The sequence below is a fragment of the Oncorhynchus kisutch genome, linkage group LG1 (genome assembly GCF_002021735.2).
Source record: "Oncorhynchus kisutch isolate 150728-3 linkage group LG1, Okis_V2, whole genome shotgun sequence".
Lineage (NCBI taxonomy): Eukaryota > Metazoa > Chordata > Actinopteri > Salmoniformes > Salmonidae > Oncorhynchus > Oncorhynchus kisutch.
In genome coordinates, this window is record NC_034174.2 from 68,337,750 (window position 1) to 68,351,932 (window position 14,183).

Consider the following 14,183-nt stretch of genomic DNA (forward strand, 5'->3'; position numbering starts at 1 on the left):
TGTGCATGCCACTCATCTCTGAATAATCAACAGTGAAAATAACGGACTCCTTTTGGTGTACTTTTACTTGGTTTTCTTAGTTAAAAAACAACAACAACTTCATAGAAACAATTTGGAAATACCAGGTAAATAGATATTGAAACTGGATCATAAAAAATAGCGTTGCTATTGTGCATTGAAAGTACATGCAAGCAGTAAAAGAGCCAATTCAACAAGTCCCAGATTATGATTAACACTTTATTGATGACATCAGAGCAGATGGGTCTGACATAAACGTTTGGCACTCAGAACAGAACAAGGTTAATTAACGCTGGGTGGAGAATGGTGACACAATGGCAGTATCACAATCTGATCCATGGTGAAAATACTGCCAGTAATTATGATGAATTAGGGTGAATGCAAACTTGATATGAATCGCATTGCATTTTATTCACTATTTTAAAAATCCCCAAATAAATAATTTCAAAATTGTAATCCTTCAAGCTTTTCACCCAAATCCAAAAAAATTATCAAATAAATAGCTTAAGGAATAAAGTAAGCTCATAATAAATAGGTCTTTAAATAAATACTAGAAAACACAAAGATATGGATACTCTAGGTAGTTAATGTTCAAATATTACGAGACAGGAATCCAACTTGTACACCTGCTAGTCTACTACATTCGAAATCATCTGAATTGAAATGACATCAATCCATTTGGTTATCTTCCACCTGAAAATATTCAGGTTCCTCGTACCCAATTGTACCAAAATCCTCATACACAAATTGTTCACAGCTGCTGGAAAATCTATTGAGAAAAAAAGGCATGATAAATATGTTTTTTACAATCATGTTTCTAAATTAATGTGGGCTCTGTGCTTCCTGAATAGAACAAAACATTTCATTTCCGAACTGTGTATGTAAAAATCGACAAAAAACATGTCTAGTTCGATCTAAATGTAATAACCTTGTCAAACCACATTACTAACAATACTCTACATTCAGTTTAGAATAAAATAAAAACCTGAAAACATGTTAGTCTGATGAAGACAATCTAGTGAGCATATCAGGGAATGTTGTTATGTTCAGTTCTCCAACGCTTCTCACACGCTCATCTCTCTCCTCTCTCTCTCTCGCTCGCACAGACTCGCACGCACATAACACAAGGCTGTGGTCCTCACTGATAACGTCATAGAGAGATTAACTTTACTGCAAATGAGTCACGTTCGCTGACACCTAAACAGACATTTGGAGCATTACCAAGAATACCTCATAGTCAACTCCCCCAAGTAAACAACACTTTTTCCCCCATCTCCATCTCCATCCCCTCTTCCTAACCCTTCCTTTTGGAAACCCCATATACCCTTCTACCTTTATCACCCCCTTCCTAAACCCTTTCCCTCTGGAAATCCCTGCATCCCTCACTCCTTCGAACGACTCGCCTCCTCTTTGGCCCTCTCGGCTTGCTTCAGGGCGTTGATGACGGGGAACCATGGTGACGGGGGCAGCTCGGGGATGATGCCGCCGCCGGCGGTCCTCTTGGCCTGGTTGAGGTGACCCAGGGCGGTGTAGAGACTGCTGGAGCGGGGGGGCACGCCTGGGTCCTCCTGCTGCTGCTGCTCTGTGTAGTACCAGGGCTCCAGCACCGCTGCTGGGGTGCAGTGCTTGTGCTGCATGGGGAAGAGAAGACAGGACGGTTGGTGTCAATTTTATTATTTACTTCAGGATGTGAAAAAATATCAGTTTTAAATCACTTCCTGAATTGAGTGAATGGAAAGTGACCCCCGACCCTGTAAGAGACAGGAGCCGGGAGGCAGAAGCGTCAGTGAAGAGGGTGTGCAAAGTGATGACGTATGATACTGTTGCCTCTATTTACGGTTAGGGACAGCAGGGATTCTGGTCATCATGATGGGTTGTGGTAGGACTCGGCAAATGATGAGGGCAAGTCACATGTTACTACCTTACCCTTCACTGAAACAACTTATTATGAGTGAGTCATACAACGTCTTATTCCACAGCGTGGGCGAGCATGAGTAAGGTTCTTTCAGGGAAATCATTTTTCATATTCAAACTTAGATGCGCCAGCTTCGTCTCATTAGATATGACACCTGAGATGCCATCCTTAGATAAATGAACGCGTAAGCTGTCGTAGGGAAAGAAAGGTACTCCACCAATTTGCCAAGCTCTGACAGGAGAAGCTTCAAGTGAGTTTTCCTTAAGAGCGTTTTTCCATTGAGTAGCATCGGTCTACTGAACAAACCCCTGAGGGAAATCCAAGGCTTCTTGACAGACTACCTGACCTTCCATCAGTATTGTGAGAAATGACCTCTCACAACAACCTTGGCTGCCTACGCTCTGCTAAACGGAAGACAACGCCACGACACCCTCCGTTTGACTCTCCTTCTTCCTGCCCCTTTTCATGTCTCCAACAACACATTAGCTGTGGAAAAACGCTGCGAGCTACACTGTACCCGTCTACATCAAAAGCCTCTGCCGGGAAGGCCCCGTCCCCATCTCCCTTCTCTCTTCTTCAGCCTTTAATCACAGTTTAGTCACGCTCAGCCTTAATGAAAGGCCCCTCTCTGATTCACGGGCGTCCCAATCTACTGCCTGACCAAAAAGCCTTGCCTGCCTCTCGCTCTTTAAAAGACAGGGGGCCTTTGTAGAGAGTAACAGGCGTGGAGCGTTGCCTGAGCACACGATGCCTGGGAGGTGTCCTAAGGAGATAATGAGTTTATGTTCCCAGAGTGAAGAGACAGAAAGAGTGGGAGAGAATCCCTTAGAAGTCTCTGGTGGGAAAATATGTTGTCAACAGAATACAGTATGAGTACTAGATGAGGTGTACAGTAAGTATTGACTATAGGAGAGGGTGTATTAGTAAGTCATTGGGACTGGATGATAATTATGTTTGTGAAGGCGATTATAAGAACTTAAATAATAGTCCTCTGTTGGTCTCTGTGGGAGAACGCTAGAGAAACAACCTCTGCTTCTTGTCTGTGGTTTTAATGAATGTAACCCCGAGTGGCGCAGCGGTCTAAGGCACTGCATCTCAGTGCCTGAGGCGTCACGACAGACACCCTGGTTCGATTCCAGGCTGTATCACAACCGCCCGTGATTGGGAGTACAATAGGGCGGCGCACAATTGTCCCAGAGTTGTCCAGGTTTGGCCGGTGCAGGCCGTCATTGTAAACAAGAATTTGTTCTTAACTGACTTGCCTAGTTAAATAAAGGTTACATTAAAATAAATACCTTGAGGACTGTCTGACTGGGATAGGAGGCAGTGTGTGTTTATGTGTGTATGTGTGTATGTGATGATGATGATGCTTTCAGTAGTCTACCTTACCATCGGGACATAAGCTGTTCGGATAGAAGGTGTGTGTGTGTGTTAGTGATGCCTACCTTGAGAATGAAGCCCTCTGGGCAGGTAAGTTGATTGTACCACAGAGCCTTGTACATGACCAGCAGGAGAAGACAAGCCAGGAACCCAAGGGTGATGAGGATCAAACCTGTGAGCTGGAACACACACACACACACACACGACCATGAATATCACCATTCCCAGTAGTAGTTCAGTAAACATACTACTAGCCCTTAGATAAGACTTTACCTTGACCTTCTCTGATACCTCGTCGTACAGTTTTATATTCAGCTTCTTGATTCCTGGCACGTACAACTTCTTCTTTTTCTTCTGCTGCAGCTGATACTCTGTTGTGGTCTTCACGATTACCTGAGGATGAACAGCGGCATAGCACACAGAGCTCTCTGAGTCAGATCGCTGGGTTGGAACTGGGCTGCTGCCTTAAATAGAACTGTAAGGTGTGTGTGTGTGTGTGTGTGTGTGTGTGTGTGTGTGTGTGTGTGTGTGTGTGTGTGTGTGTGTGTGTGTGTGTGTGTGTGTGTGTGTGTGTGTGTGTGTGTGTGTGTGTGTGTGTGTGGTGTGTGTGCGTGTGTGTGTTCTACTATGTCTTCTAAGAGGCTCTGAGATAGTGTGGAGTGATGCCACAGCACTCTGAATCATTAGGATAACAGGGAGGCTGGGTCAAGGCACAGTACAGGGACCAATGACAGGCTCAGAAATGATGTAGGCTTGATGTGTGTCTAGACATGCAGTGTAATGTAATATACAGACAGGATGTACTGAACATGTTTAATAATTGCTGGGTGCGCGCGCGCACACACACACACGCACACACACATGCACGCACACACTCACGTTGTTACCTTGTCTAAGTATGGCTGTTGCAGCTGGTTCACCTCCAGAGGGGTGATGAGGGGGATGTTATCAAAGCCATCGTCCATAGACTGTTCTTTATCCAGCTTATCAGCCAGGTTACTGCCCAGCTTCACCATGTCTGCCTGCCTGACCAATCTGAATGGGGAAAGAAGCAGTGCAGAGGATCAGATGCTGGGTAACACAGCTCTGTTGGGTTCGAACTACTTCTCAATGACTGTCTGTCTGGACGATTTGGATCGCAATACAAACGGTGCTGAACGATTAGATGCTGGGTAACACAACTCAGTTTGGCTTTACTGTGTAGAGGGTAGGATACTTGGTAATGCAGCTTGGTTTTATTCCACTTCGTTGCTCCTTGTTTCCTTGTGTGGCTGAAATTGATGATGATGTTAAAACGATGATGGTGGTGATGATGATGATGGTGAGAACTGTATTTAAATGGATGCCATGATATGCCTCTGACTGTCTTCGCCCTGCACTATCTAGGAGGTTTGTGTCAAACTAGGTGTCATCGTCATTATGTCTATTCCCACAAGTAGGCCTACAGTATCTCTTTCATTCGTTTATTATGTTTATTAGTTTATTATGTCCATACTGGCTGTAATTCCAAGGTGAGTCATGTAAAGACGTTGCGTGGGCTACACACAGGAACACACGCTGTGTGTATGTTTCATATCCTATGTGTGTGTTGGTCTAACTGTGCTGTTCCCCCTCTTCCTCGATCAGAGCACCATCTGAATGTGGAACACAAGGTGAGAAGCCACTGAGCTCGTTGATGCCGTGTGAAATGCAGCACCACCTTCTCCGTAGCTCGCCATCCTGTACCGCTGTGAGAATGACTCATGATGATGATGCTAACAAGGGGGCAAAGATCAGTTCCTCGCAGGTTCAATCATACAGACAGGTATAGGCAGGAACACAGACGAGCACAAAAACATACACACAAACACACTCTCTCTCTCTCTCTCTCTCTCTCTCTCTCTCTCTCTAGCTATCTCTCTCTGTCTCACGCACGCACGCACGCACGCACACACACACACACACACACTTCCTCAAGGTTACATTAGCCTAGCTATTGTTGCACTGTGGAGTGAGTGGGTGGCTATAATGGCTAATGTGGTTGTCTCTACAAAACTACAGCCCACCATCTTCAGACTGTAGATTGCAGGCTACTGTAGGAGGGAGGTGTGGGTGCCATGGTGATTCAGATGACTGATTGATGCTATATCAATGCAGAAAGAGCTGAGAGCCAGCTGTCAAATCTGTTCCTCCATCAGCGAAGGAATGAAACAAGGTTTGGATGAATGTGGATGGCATTATAACCATAAAAACAGTATAGTTTCGTTAATCTTTTCTATTCATATTTTTGGTCAATATTCTCTGAATATTTTGATTGGGAAGTACAATAAGGAGGTGATGTGTATTAATGCTTTATAAATGCTAGAACCACATAACACAACATAAAACATAGTCTTACAAATGATTAAAAAAAGAATGATTCTATAAACTATTAGTATCTAGGCCTGTTAACTTTTTTCTTCATGGTTCACTAATCAGGCATCTGATCTCAACTTACTGCATTGAAAAGAGCGTGTTTGCTGCAACAGAGATTCTACTGATCAGCACAGCTAACGGCCAGTTAGCAAACATCCCGAAAACAAACAAGACAGAGAAATGGCATGAACATGACTGCTGAAACTCATGTCACATCACACGTCATGTGGTAACATACGTTTCGGTAAGCACCATACATAACCTATAACCTCATGTCATGGCATAGACTGCTCGAGATGCTCTTTGCATAGGCTACAAGGGCAATGGATTGACATTCAAGAATTCAAGAAAAAATTGACATTCAAGAATTCGTTATGAAAGCTAATTTGAACACCGATATAATTGTCGGAAATGACAATGTCATCTTTGAAATTGTTTAGACCGTTGTGAATTCGAGGGGGGCTCTCAACCGTATCAATATGCTTGAAATATACAGCCATTATTGATACACAAAGACATAAGCAACCAATGCTGTTTTCACATCAGGCAATTTTTTGTTGTTGTTGTTTGTGACAATCGAATCATGTCATTTGCAATGTAGACTATAGGATACCGTAGGCTACGGGTTTATTCACGTAAGCGCAAGCAGACATAAAGCCTGATCAATAAAATTGCCCACACAAACGATGACAATACATTCCACATAGGCTATAACAAAGGGAGAAAAATGACTTACTGCGTACGAGGATGATGATCGGTAGGGTTGCGTCGCGGATGTTTACGGGTAAAGCAGAGAATGGTGAATACCGTTCGGTTACCGTGGTGATGTCTGATTCACGGCAGGATTGCGCATGTAATTCGGTACTGGTTGCATCCTCCAGAGGAAATTGGAGCCTCGATGATGCGCCTCATATTAAATGTGTCTTGGGAGACGTTGGGAATAACAAAGCAAAGGGACTGAATATTTTACACGTGAACTCTGATATGTTACTGTAAAGGTCAGGCAGTAGTGTCCCCACATAGCCTTGTCTATATGCCTACTGTATGCCACACGCAGTCAGATCAACAGTTTTACACATGTTGACGAAGTTTATTTACTTCTCACCTGGGAAAGAAATGTATTAGCCTACTATATTGAATTCCACAAAATGTTCTGTGTACATTTAATAACTACAAATGATTGTATATATTGACTTTGAGACCGAATTGGTGTGGTATACCATAAATCAGTTTGTGATATTCATATAGATTTGTCATGCATTATTTGTTGAAAACCAATTACTAGGCCTACAGATTAAATAAAACCATTCATCTGTATCATTCAACAGTTCAACCATTGACAAAATTGTTTTAATGAAAATGTAAATGAATATGCTTTTTTAATCCAACCAAACACTACCTGCCCAAAACTTGCTCATATTTAAATGACATAGACCCTAGTTCCTCAAAGACTGACATAAATGAAAGTGACTTGTTGTGAACCACAATGGCCACAATGTGACATGCAGCAGCTGCTGCAGCTGATGGGGCCTGTCTATGGGATGGCTCTGTGATTCATCAGTGCCTCTAATTATGCCTTTCAATAGAGGTGAAGAGGTGATGCAGAAGCCAAACAAGTGAAAAAGTGAAAACACGCTGTGTGTGTGTGTGTGTGTGTGTGTGCGCGCGCGCGTGTGTGTGTAGGTAAGAGAGAGAGTGAGCGAGAATGTGTGTGTATTAGAGAGAGAATATGTGTGTGTGTGGAAAAGAGTGTCTGTTGTGTGTTTGTGCGTGTGAGAGAGAGTATCTGCTGCGTGTGTGTTTGTAAGATAGAGTGAGAGAGAATATGTGTGTACCAGAGTGCGTGTGTGTGTGTGTGTGTGAGAGAGAGAGTGTCTGTTGTGTTTGTGTGTAAGAGAGAGAGTGAGGGAGAATGAGTGTGTGTATCAGAAATAGTGTGAGTTTTATGTGTGTGTGAGAGAGAAAATGTGTGTGTGTGTGTGTGTGTGTGTGTGAGAGAGAGAGAGTGTCTCTGAGAGGTTAAGCGAGCAAAGGAGAAACAGACAGAGAGCGAGAGAAAGAAAGAAAGAAAGAGGGGACGAAAGAAAGACTGATGGCCTACAAAAAGAGTAGGATGCAGGAGCCAGGCCTGTCTGCCCGGTTAAAAAATCCTATTCTCTCCCCGAGGACCCCTGCTACTCCGTCTTTGGTTATGCCTGATTCTATGAATTCATCATGCCTTTAGTACACTGTGAGGGACTGCCCGACCAAAATATACCATTCGCCCCCCTTTTGGAGCCTTTTGTCCCCCCCCCCTGCATACCCTTCAATTGGACCTACATTTATTATTTTGACCTTTGCTTTGCGGGGGTGGGACTTCAAAGCAGACCCTCTATTTCTTCCTCTTTAGGGGGAGGGTCGTGTCATCCTCACAGTGTGAGAGGCAGACTGTTCTGTTCTGTCTCCTCTGGTTTTGTTGTTCGCTGGGAGATGGAGAGAGAGAGAGAGACCCTGGGAGAACATAATGAAAATGAGAATCAATTAGGTTATGGTCTTTAGAGTTAGAAGGGAGAGGGGAGAGTGCGTGTGTGTGTTTGTGTGAGAGAGAACACGAGAGTGAATGAGATTCAGTTTGTGTGTGTGTATAGAAGGGTGTTCTGCGTTAAGAACTACACATGAAGTACAGACGGTTTACATTGTATCAATAGAATACATCATGTCTTTAGCATTGCAATAAGAAACATGATAAATGTAAGAGATTAATCTATTAGATGTGAGATTAATCTATTAGAATAACATATGCATTAATGACGTGTTTATAAAAGTGACACAACATAAAATGGCCGAGGACTCCGTAAGCTTGTGTATATCCGGTTATATCGTTTTTCTAATACATTCAAAAATGGAACCGGATTAGTGTTACCTGTTAAGTGATTAGTGTTAGTGATTATTCAAGGTCATGTCACATAAGGATGTCAAAAGGATTTTATTTGTGTAACGTATTTAGCATTCTTAGACATGCAGTGTTTATGTTGAATCAAGTCATGCTTTCTGATGGATAGGTGTTGAGTACTGACTTGTATCACGGGTGACCGACCTGCCTGGCTTTCTTCTTGGTTGTGGTAACTGAATGGCCCGAAATCACTGTTTAATGCGAAATTAATAACAACACTGCCACCTAGTGACGAATCCGTTTAATACTATTACAGAACTGCACCAGTTACTGTACCTAGTATAGCGTACCATTATTACAAGGTGTATGGCTCACTAAGCAATTTGTACATGCTAGGTAAAAATGCACTTCTGTGAATGCGGTCTGTTTTATGAACTCTAAGAGCTTTCCTGATGTTTGTTATTTACCAACCAAGTCTTGGAAACACTGTTGCTGTATTTTCATGTAAATTCACTTCGCTTCAGCATGGGAATAGAAATTACAATGCAAAAATGGCAATTAAAAAGCCCCTTTCTAACCTTGCACTGGAATCTCAATTCATCTCCCGATTTGACTGCATTGAAATGACCATGAAACATGACTAACTCTCGAACTTATCTACAGACTCTCTACGCACAATTCACAGTGTTATTATCCTGGTTACCAACAGATGGCAGCACAGTGACAGTCAAAAGAGCCACGCTTCAGCTCAGTTCTGTATGTTCACCATGGTGATGAACTATTCAATAGATCATGATGATAAGGTCAAACAAATGTTATGCCCTGTATGAGCCGGTTTATTAGGAAGCCTAACTGGTCTCAGATCTGTGTGTGTCCGATTCACCCGCCACCTGACTATAGATAGGCCTTCAACATGACTCGGTTTAATCACGGACACAGCATGATGACTTGGCTGGCATTTTTTATTTTTTTAATTTTTTTTAATTTCACCTTTATTTAACCAGGTAGGCTAGTTGAGAACAAGTTCTCATTTGCAACTACGACCTGGCCAATATAAAGCATAGCAGTGCGAACAGACAACACAGAGTTACACATGGAGTAAACAATTAACAAGTCAATAACACAGTAGAAAAAAAAGGGGGAGTCTATATACAATGTGTGCAAAAGGCATGAGGAGGTAGGCGAATGATTACAATTTTGCAGATTAACACTGGAGTGATAAATGATCAGATGGTCATGTACAGGTAGAGATATTGGTGTGCAAAAGAGCAGAAAAGTAATTAAATAAAAACAGTATGGGGATGAGGTAGGTGAAAATGGGTGGGCTATTTACCAATAGACTATGTACAGCTGCAGCGATCGGTTAGCTGCTCAGATAGCTGATGTTTGAAGTTGGTGAGGGAGATAAAAGTCTCCAACTTCAGCGATTTTTGCAATTCGTTCCAGTCACAGGCAGCAGAGTACTGGAACGAAAGGCGGCCAAATGAGGTGTTGGCTTTAGGGATGATCAGTGAGATACACCTGCTGGAGCGCGTGCTACGGATGGGTGTTGCCATCGTGACCAGTGAACTGAGATAAGGCGGAGCTTTACCTAGCATGGACTTGTAGATGACCTGGAGCCAGTGGGTCTGGCGACGAATATGTAGCGAGGGCCAGCCGACTAGAGCATACAAGTCGCAGTGGTGGGTGGTATAAGGTGCTTTAGTGACAAAACGGATGGCACTGTGATAGACTGCATCCAGTTTGCTGAGTAGAGTGTTGGAAGCCATTTTGTAGATGACATCGCCGAAGTCGAGGATCGGTAGGATAGTCAGTTTTACTAGGGTAAGCTTGGCGGCGTGAGTGAAGGAGGCTTTGTTGCGGAATAGAAAGCCGACTCTTGATTTGATTTTCGATTGGAGATGTTTGATATGAGTCTGGAAGGAGAGTTTGCAGTCTAGCCAGACACCTAGGTACTTATAGATGTCCACATATTCAAGGTCGGAACCATCCAGGGTGGTGATGCTGGTCGGGCATGCGGGTGCAGGCAGCGATCGGTTGAAAATGCATTTGGTTTTACTAGCGTTTAAGAGCAGTTGGAGGCCACGGAAGGAGTGTTGTATGGCATTGAAGCTCGTTTGGAGGTTAGATAGCACAGTGTCCAATGACGGGCCGAAAGTATATAGAATGGTGTCGTCTGCGTAGAGGTGGATCAGGGAATCGCCCGCAGCAAGAGCAACATCATTGATATATACAGAGAAAAGAGTCGGCCCGAGAATTGAACCCTGTGGCACCCCCATAGAGACTGCCAGAGGACCGGACAGCATGCCCTCCGATTTGACACACTGAACTCTGTCTGCAAAGTAATTGGTGAACCAGGCAAGGCAGTCATCCGAAAAACCGAGGCTACTGAGTCTGCCGATAAGAATATGGTGATTGACAGAGTCGAAAGCCTTGGCAAGGTCGATGAAGACGGCTGCACAGTACTGTCTTTTATCGATGGCGGTTATGATATCGTTTAGTACCTTGAGTGTGGCTGAGGTGCACCCGTGACCGGCTCGGAAACCAGATTGCACAGCGGAGAAGGTACGGTGGGATTCGAGATGGTCAGTGACCTGTTTGTTGACTTGGCTTTCGAAGACCTTAGATAGGCAGGGCAGGATGGATATAGGTCTGTAACAGTTTGGGTCCAGGGTGTCCCCCTTTGAAGAGGGGGATGACTGCGGTAGCTTTCCAGTCCTTGGGGATCTCAGACGATATGAAAGAGAGGTTGAACAGGCTGGTAATAGGGGTTGCGACAATGGCGGCGGATAGTTTCAGAAATAGAGGGTCCAGATTGTCAAGCCCAGCTGATTTGTACGGGTCCAGGTTTTGCAGCTCTTTCAGAACATCTGCTATCTGGATTTGGGTAAAGGAGAACCTGGAGAGGCTTGGGCGGGGAGCTGCGGGGGGGGCGGAGCTGTTGGCCGAGGTTGGAGTAGACAGGCGGAAGGCATGGCCAGCCGTTGAGAAATGCTTATTGAAGTTTTCGATAATCATGGATTTATCGGTGGTGACCGTGTTACCTAGCCTCAGTGCAGTGGGCAGCTGGGAGGAGGTGCTCTTGTTCTCCATGGACTTCACAGTGTCCCAGAACTTTTTGGAGTTGGAGCTACAGGATGCAAACTTCTGCCTGAAGAAGCTGGCCTTAGCTTTCCTGACTGACTGCGTGTATTGGTTCCTGACTTCCCTGAACAGTTGCATATCACGGGGACTGTTCGATGCTATTGCAGTCCGCCACAGGATGTTTTTGTGCTGGTCGAGGGCAGTCAGGTCTGGAGAGAACCAAGGGCTGTATCTGTTCTTACATACTGTCTAGTACAGGGACCAGGTTTATAGGATTAGGCTTCTTACCGGCGACTGTTTCTCTCGACTACAAGCGGAAGTCAGGAGGAACTCTGAGCACCACCCTCCCTCTGGGCTATTACATAATTTCACTTTAGACTGTGTTATCCTGCCTGGCTATTACCCGTGTGACCAACACCTAGCCTGTTATCCTATTATTAGCCATCAGGAGTCACTCTTCCTGACCTTCCTGACCTAATCCACATGTCTGTATCTGGCCCTGGTGATGAGGAAATGGGCCTTTAAAATAGGACCACATTAGGATGCTATTGCTGGTACACATGTTAAGTATAACCTTGCTTAGAGAGGGGTTAACAACGTGTCACCGTCACCCTATGCCGCAAGGAGATTGATTGGATAACGTAAACAGGACATCTAACGTAACTAGCTAGGCTACTGTAAACAAGAATAAGTAGCATGGTCATTTAGCATCTGTCACGTACCTGAAATTATTGCATTTTACTAGACTGGTTTATTAATTCATTTTTGGGTTTAAAATACTTTTGATTTGAGAGGATAGCACATTATATGATTAATAAAAACACTTGTGGTCCTTGACTTCAGAGCAGCATGTTACAATTGATCTCTGAGGTTAGATTAAGAGTGTGTTCAATGGGATAGAGTCATTTGATGTATTTAGATTAAGGCCACAGCCTGTATTTTAATTCATTAATCTGTCTAGATCACCAGGAGCCCATCAGCACTGTTAGTCAGTGAGGGAGCTGTCGTAAGGTGTTACAATGGAGGTGTTGAAGGATTTGCAATTAAAGGGCATTTGAAAGGTGAACTGTAACACTGCAGACAAGAATGGGAGAAACTCTCCAACATACAGGTGTGCCAAGCTTGCAGCGTCATACCCAAGAAGACTCAAGGATGTAATCGCTGCCAAAGGTGCTTCAACAAAGTACTGAGAAAAGGGTTCTGTTTTTTTATATACATTTGCAAAAATGTTTAAAAACCTATTTTAGTTTTGTCATCATGGGGTATTGTGTGTTAATTGATGAGGAGAAAAATCTATTTAATCCATTTTAGAATAAGGCTGTAACGCAATAAAATGTGGAAAAAGTCAAGAGGTCTGAATACTTTCCGAATGCACTGTTTATATTGACTATATGACCACATGACCTGACCAGGGAAAACAAAATGTTTTTTAAAATGTTTTTAGAACAGAAGTGAACATTTAGCCTATTCTGGGAACATTCATTTTTAAGTTGTCGGGAGGTTCTGAGAACGTTTTACCACAGTTCCCTGAACGTTTTCCTGGGAGGTTTTATTAACGTTCTGAGAACATGTTGCAATAAGACTGCTAGCTTAGGTTAACTGTTTTGAACTCTAAGCACATATATGACACATGGAAATGAATTTGCTTAGGCATTAATCATGCAATTTATTGTGGCACAGCATCAGTGAGATTCTAACCTATTACAGTATCTTCTGTTCTCTATCCATGTAATTAGTCCATTGCACCACCAGGATGGAGCTAGCATGCCATGTTTTTAAAAAACTTATACGAAGCATTTTAGTATATTCAAATAGACCCTATTTCAAAGGGAAGCAGAATTCATTAAGATCAGGTGTGGCCAATTAACAAGATAGAGGATAGAGCGAGTTTTGTTGATGCTGAGAACGGAATGTATATGTTTTTAAGTAACATTCTTACTAATGTTTTCATGTGGTTTTTATGGAAAGTTTTCTTAATGTTCACGGAACAATTTGATAACATTACTTTAAATAGAATGACGAGGAAACATGTAGGAAACGTTATGCTGAATTACTGAAATTCCCACAGAAGAACGTTGTTTCTTAATGTTCTCTGGACTATTTGAAAAAATGCAATGAAATAATTCCCTTCCCCACCCCCAAGATTGTCACCCCCCAAGCCCCCGTGCCCCATCCCCCAATAATGCACCAACAACCAACAAAATGAACAAAAGAGAAAGACAATGGAAAACAGGAATCTACAATGCAAAAAACAAAAGACATCAAGGACAACAAAAATCTTAACAGCAAGACCAAAGGAAAATATGCTTGAGTGCATGTATGGCACTATTTACATGTGTGCATGTGTGTGTGTGTCTGTGTATGTGCCCATGTGTGTGTTTGAATGAAATTGTGTGTATATGCATGTGTACAAACACCTGGGTGGCATCAGCCTCAGGCAAACAGGATTAGCTGCCCGCACCCGCCCGGCCGTCTAGCATCACTACTCTGGACGGTTCTGACTTAGAATATGTGGACAAC

At 43.3% G+C, this 14,183-nt stretch overlaps 1 protein-coding gene across 1 annotated transcript; it reads right to left on the minus strand.

The window, feature by feature from the left end:
• Positions 1-216: 216 nt before the first annotated feature.
• Positions 217-6,774, minus strand: LOC109888487 (neuronal vesicle trafficking-associated protein 1-like). The gene is made up of 5 exons (XM_020479669.2): positions 6,444-6,774; positions 4,201-4,348; positions 3,587-3,706; positions 3,379-3,492; positions 217-1,649 (listed from the first exon to the last, which is right to left on the minus strand). The coding sequence occupies exons 2-5, from the start codon at positions 4,327-4,329 to the stop codon at positions 1,401-1,403; spliced, it is 612 nt and encodes a 203-aa protein (XP_020335258.1). The 5' UTR covers positions 4,330-4,348; positions 6,444-6,774; the 3' UTR covers positions 217-1,400.
• Between the last annotated feature and the right edge of the window lie 7,409 nt (positions 6,775-14,183).

Excerpts from the sequence above, each read along its gene's own strand:
- LOC109888487 (XM_020479669.2), bottom strand. The coding sequence starts at position 4,329 with ATGGTGAAGCTGGGCAGTAACCTGGCTGATAAGCTGGATAAAGAACAG. Across the intron at positions 3,707-4,200 it reads AACAGCCATACTTAGACAAG|GTAATCGTGAAGACCACAAC; the intron begins GTAACAACGTGA and ends GTTCATCCTCAG. Across the intron at positions 3,493-3,586 it reads AGGTATCAGAGAAGGTCAAG|CTCACAGGTTTGATCCTCAT; the intron begins GTAAAGTCTTAT and ends TGTGTGTTCCAG.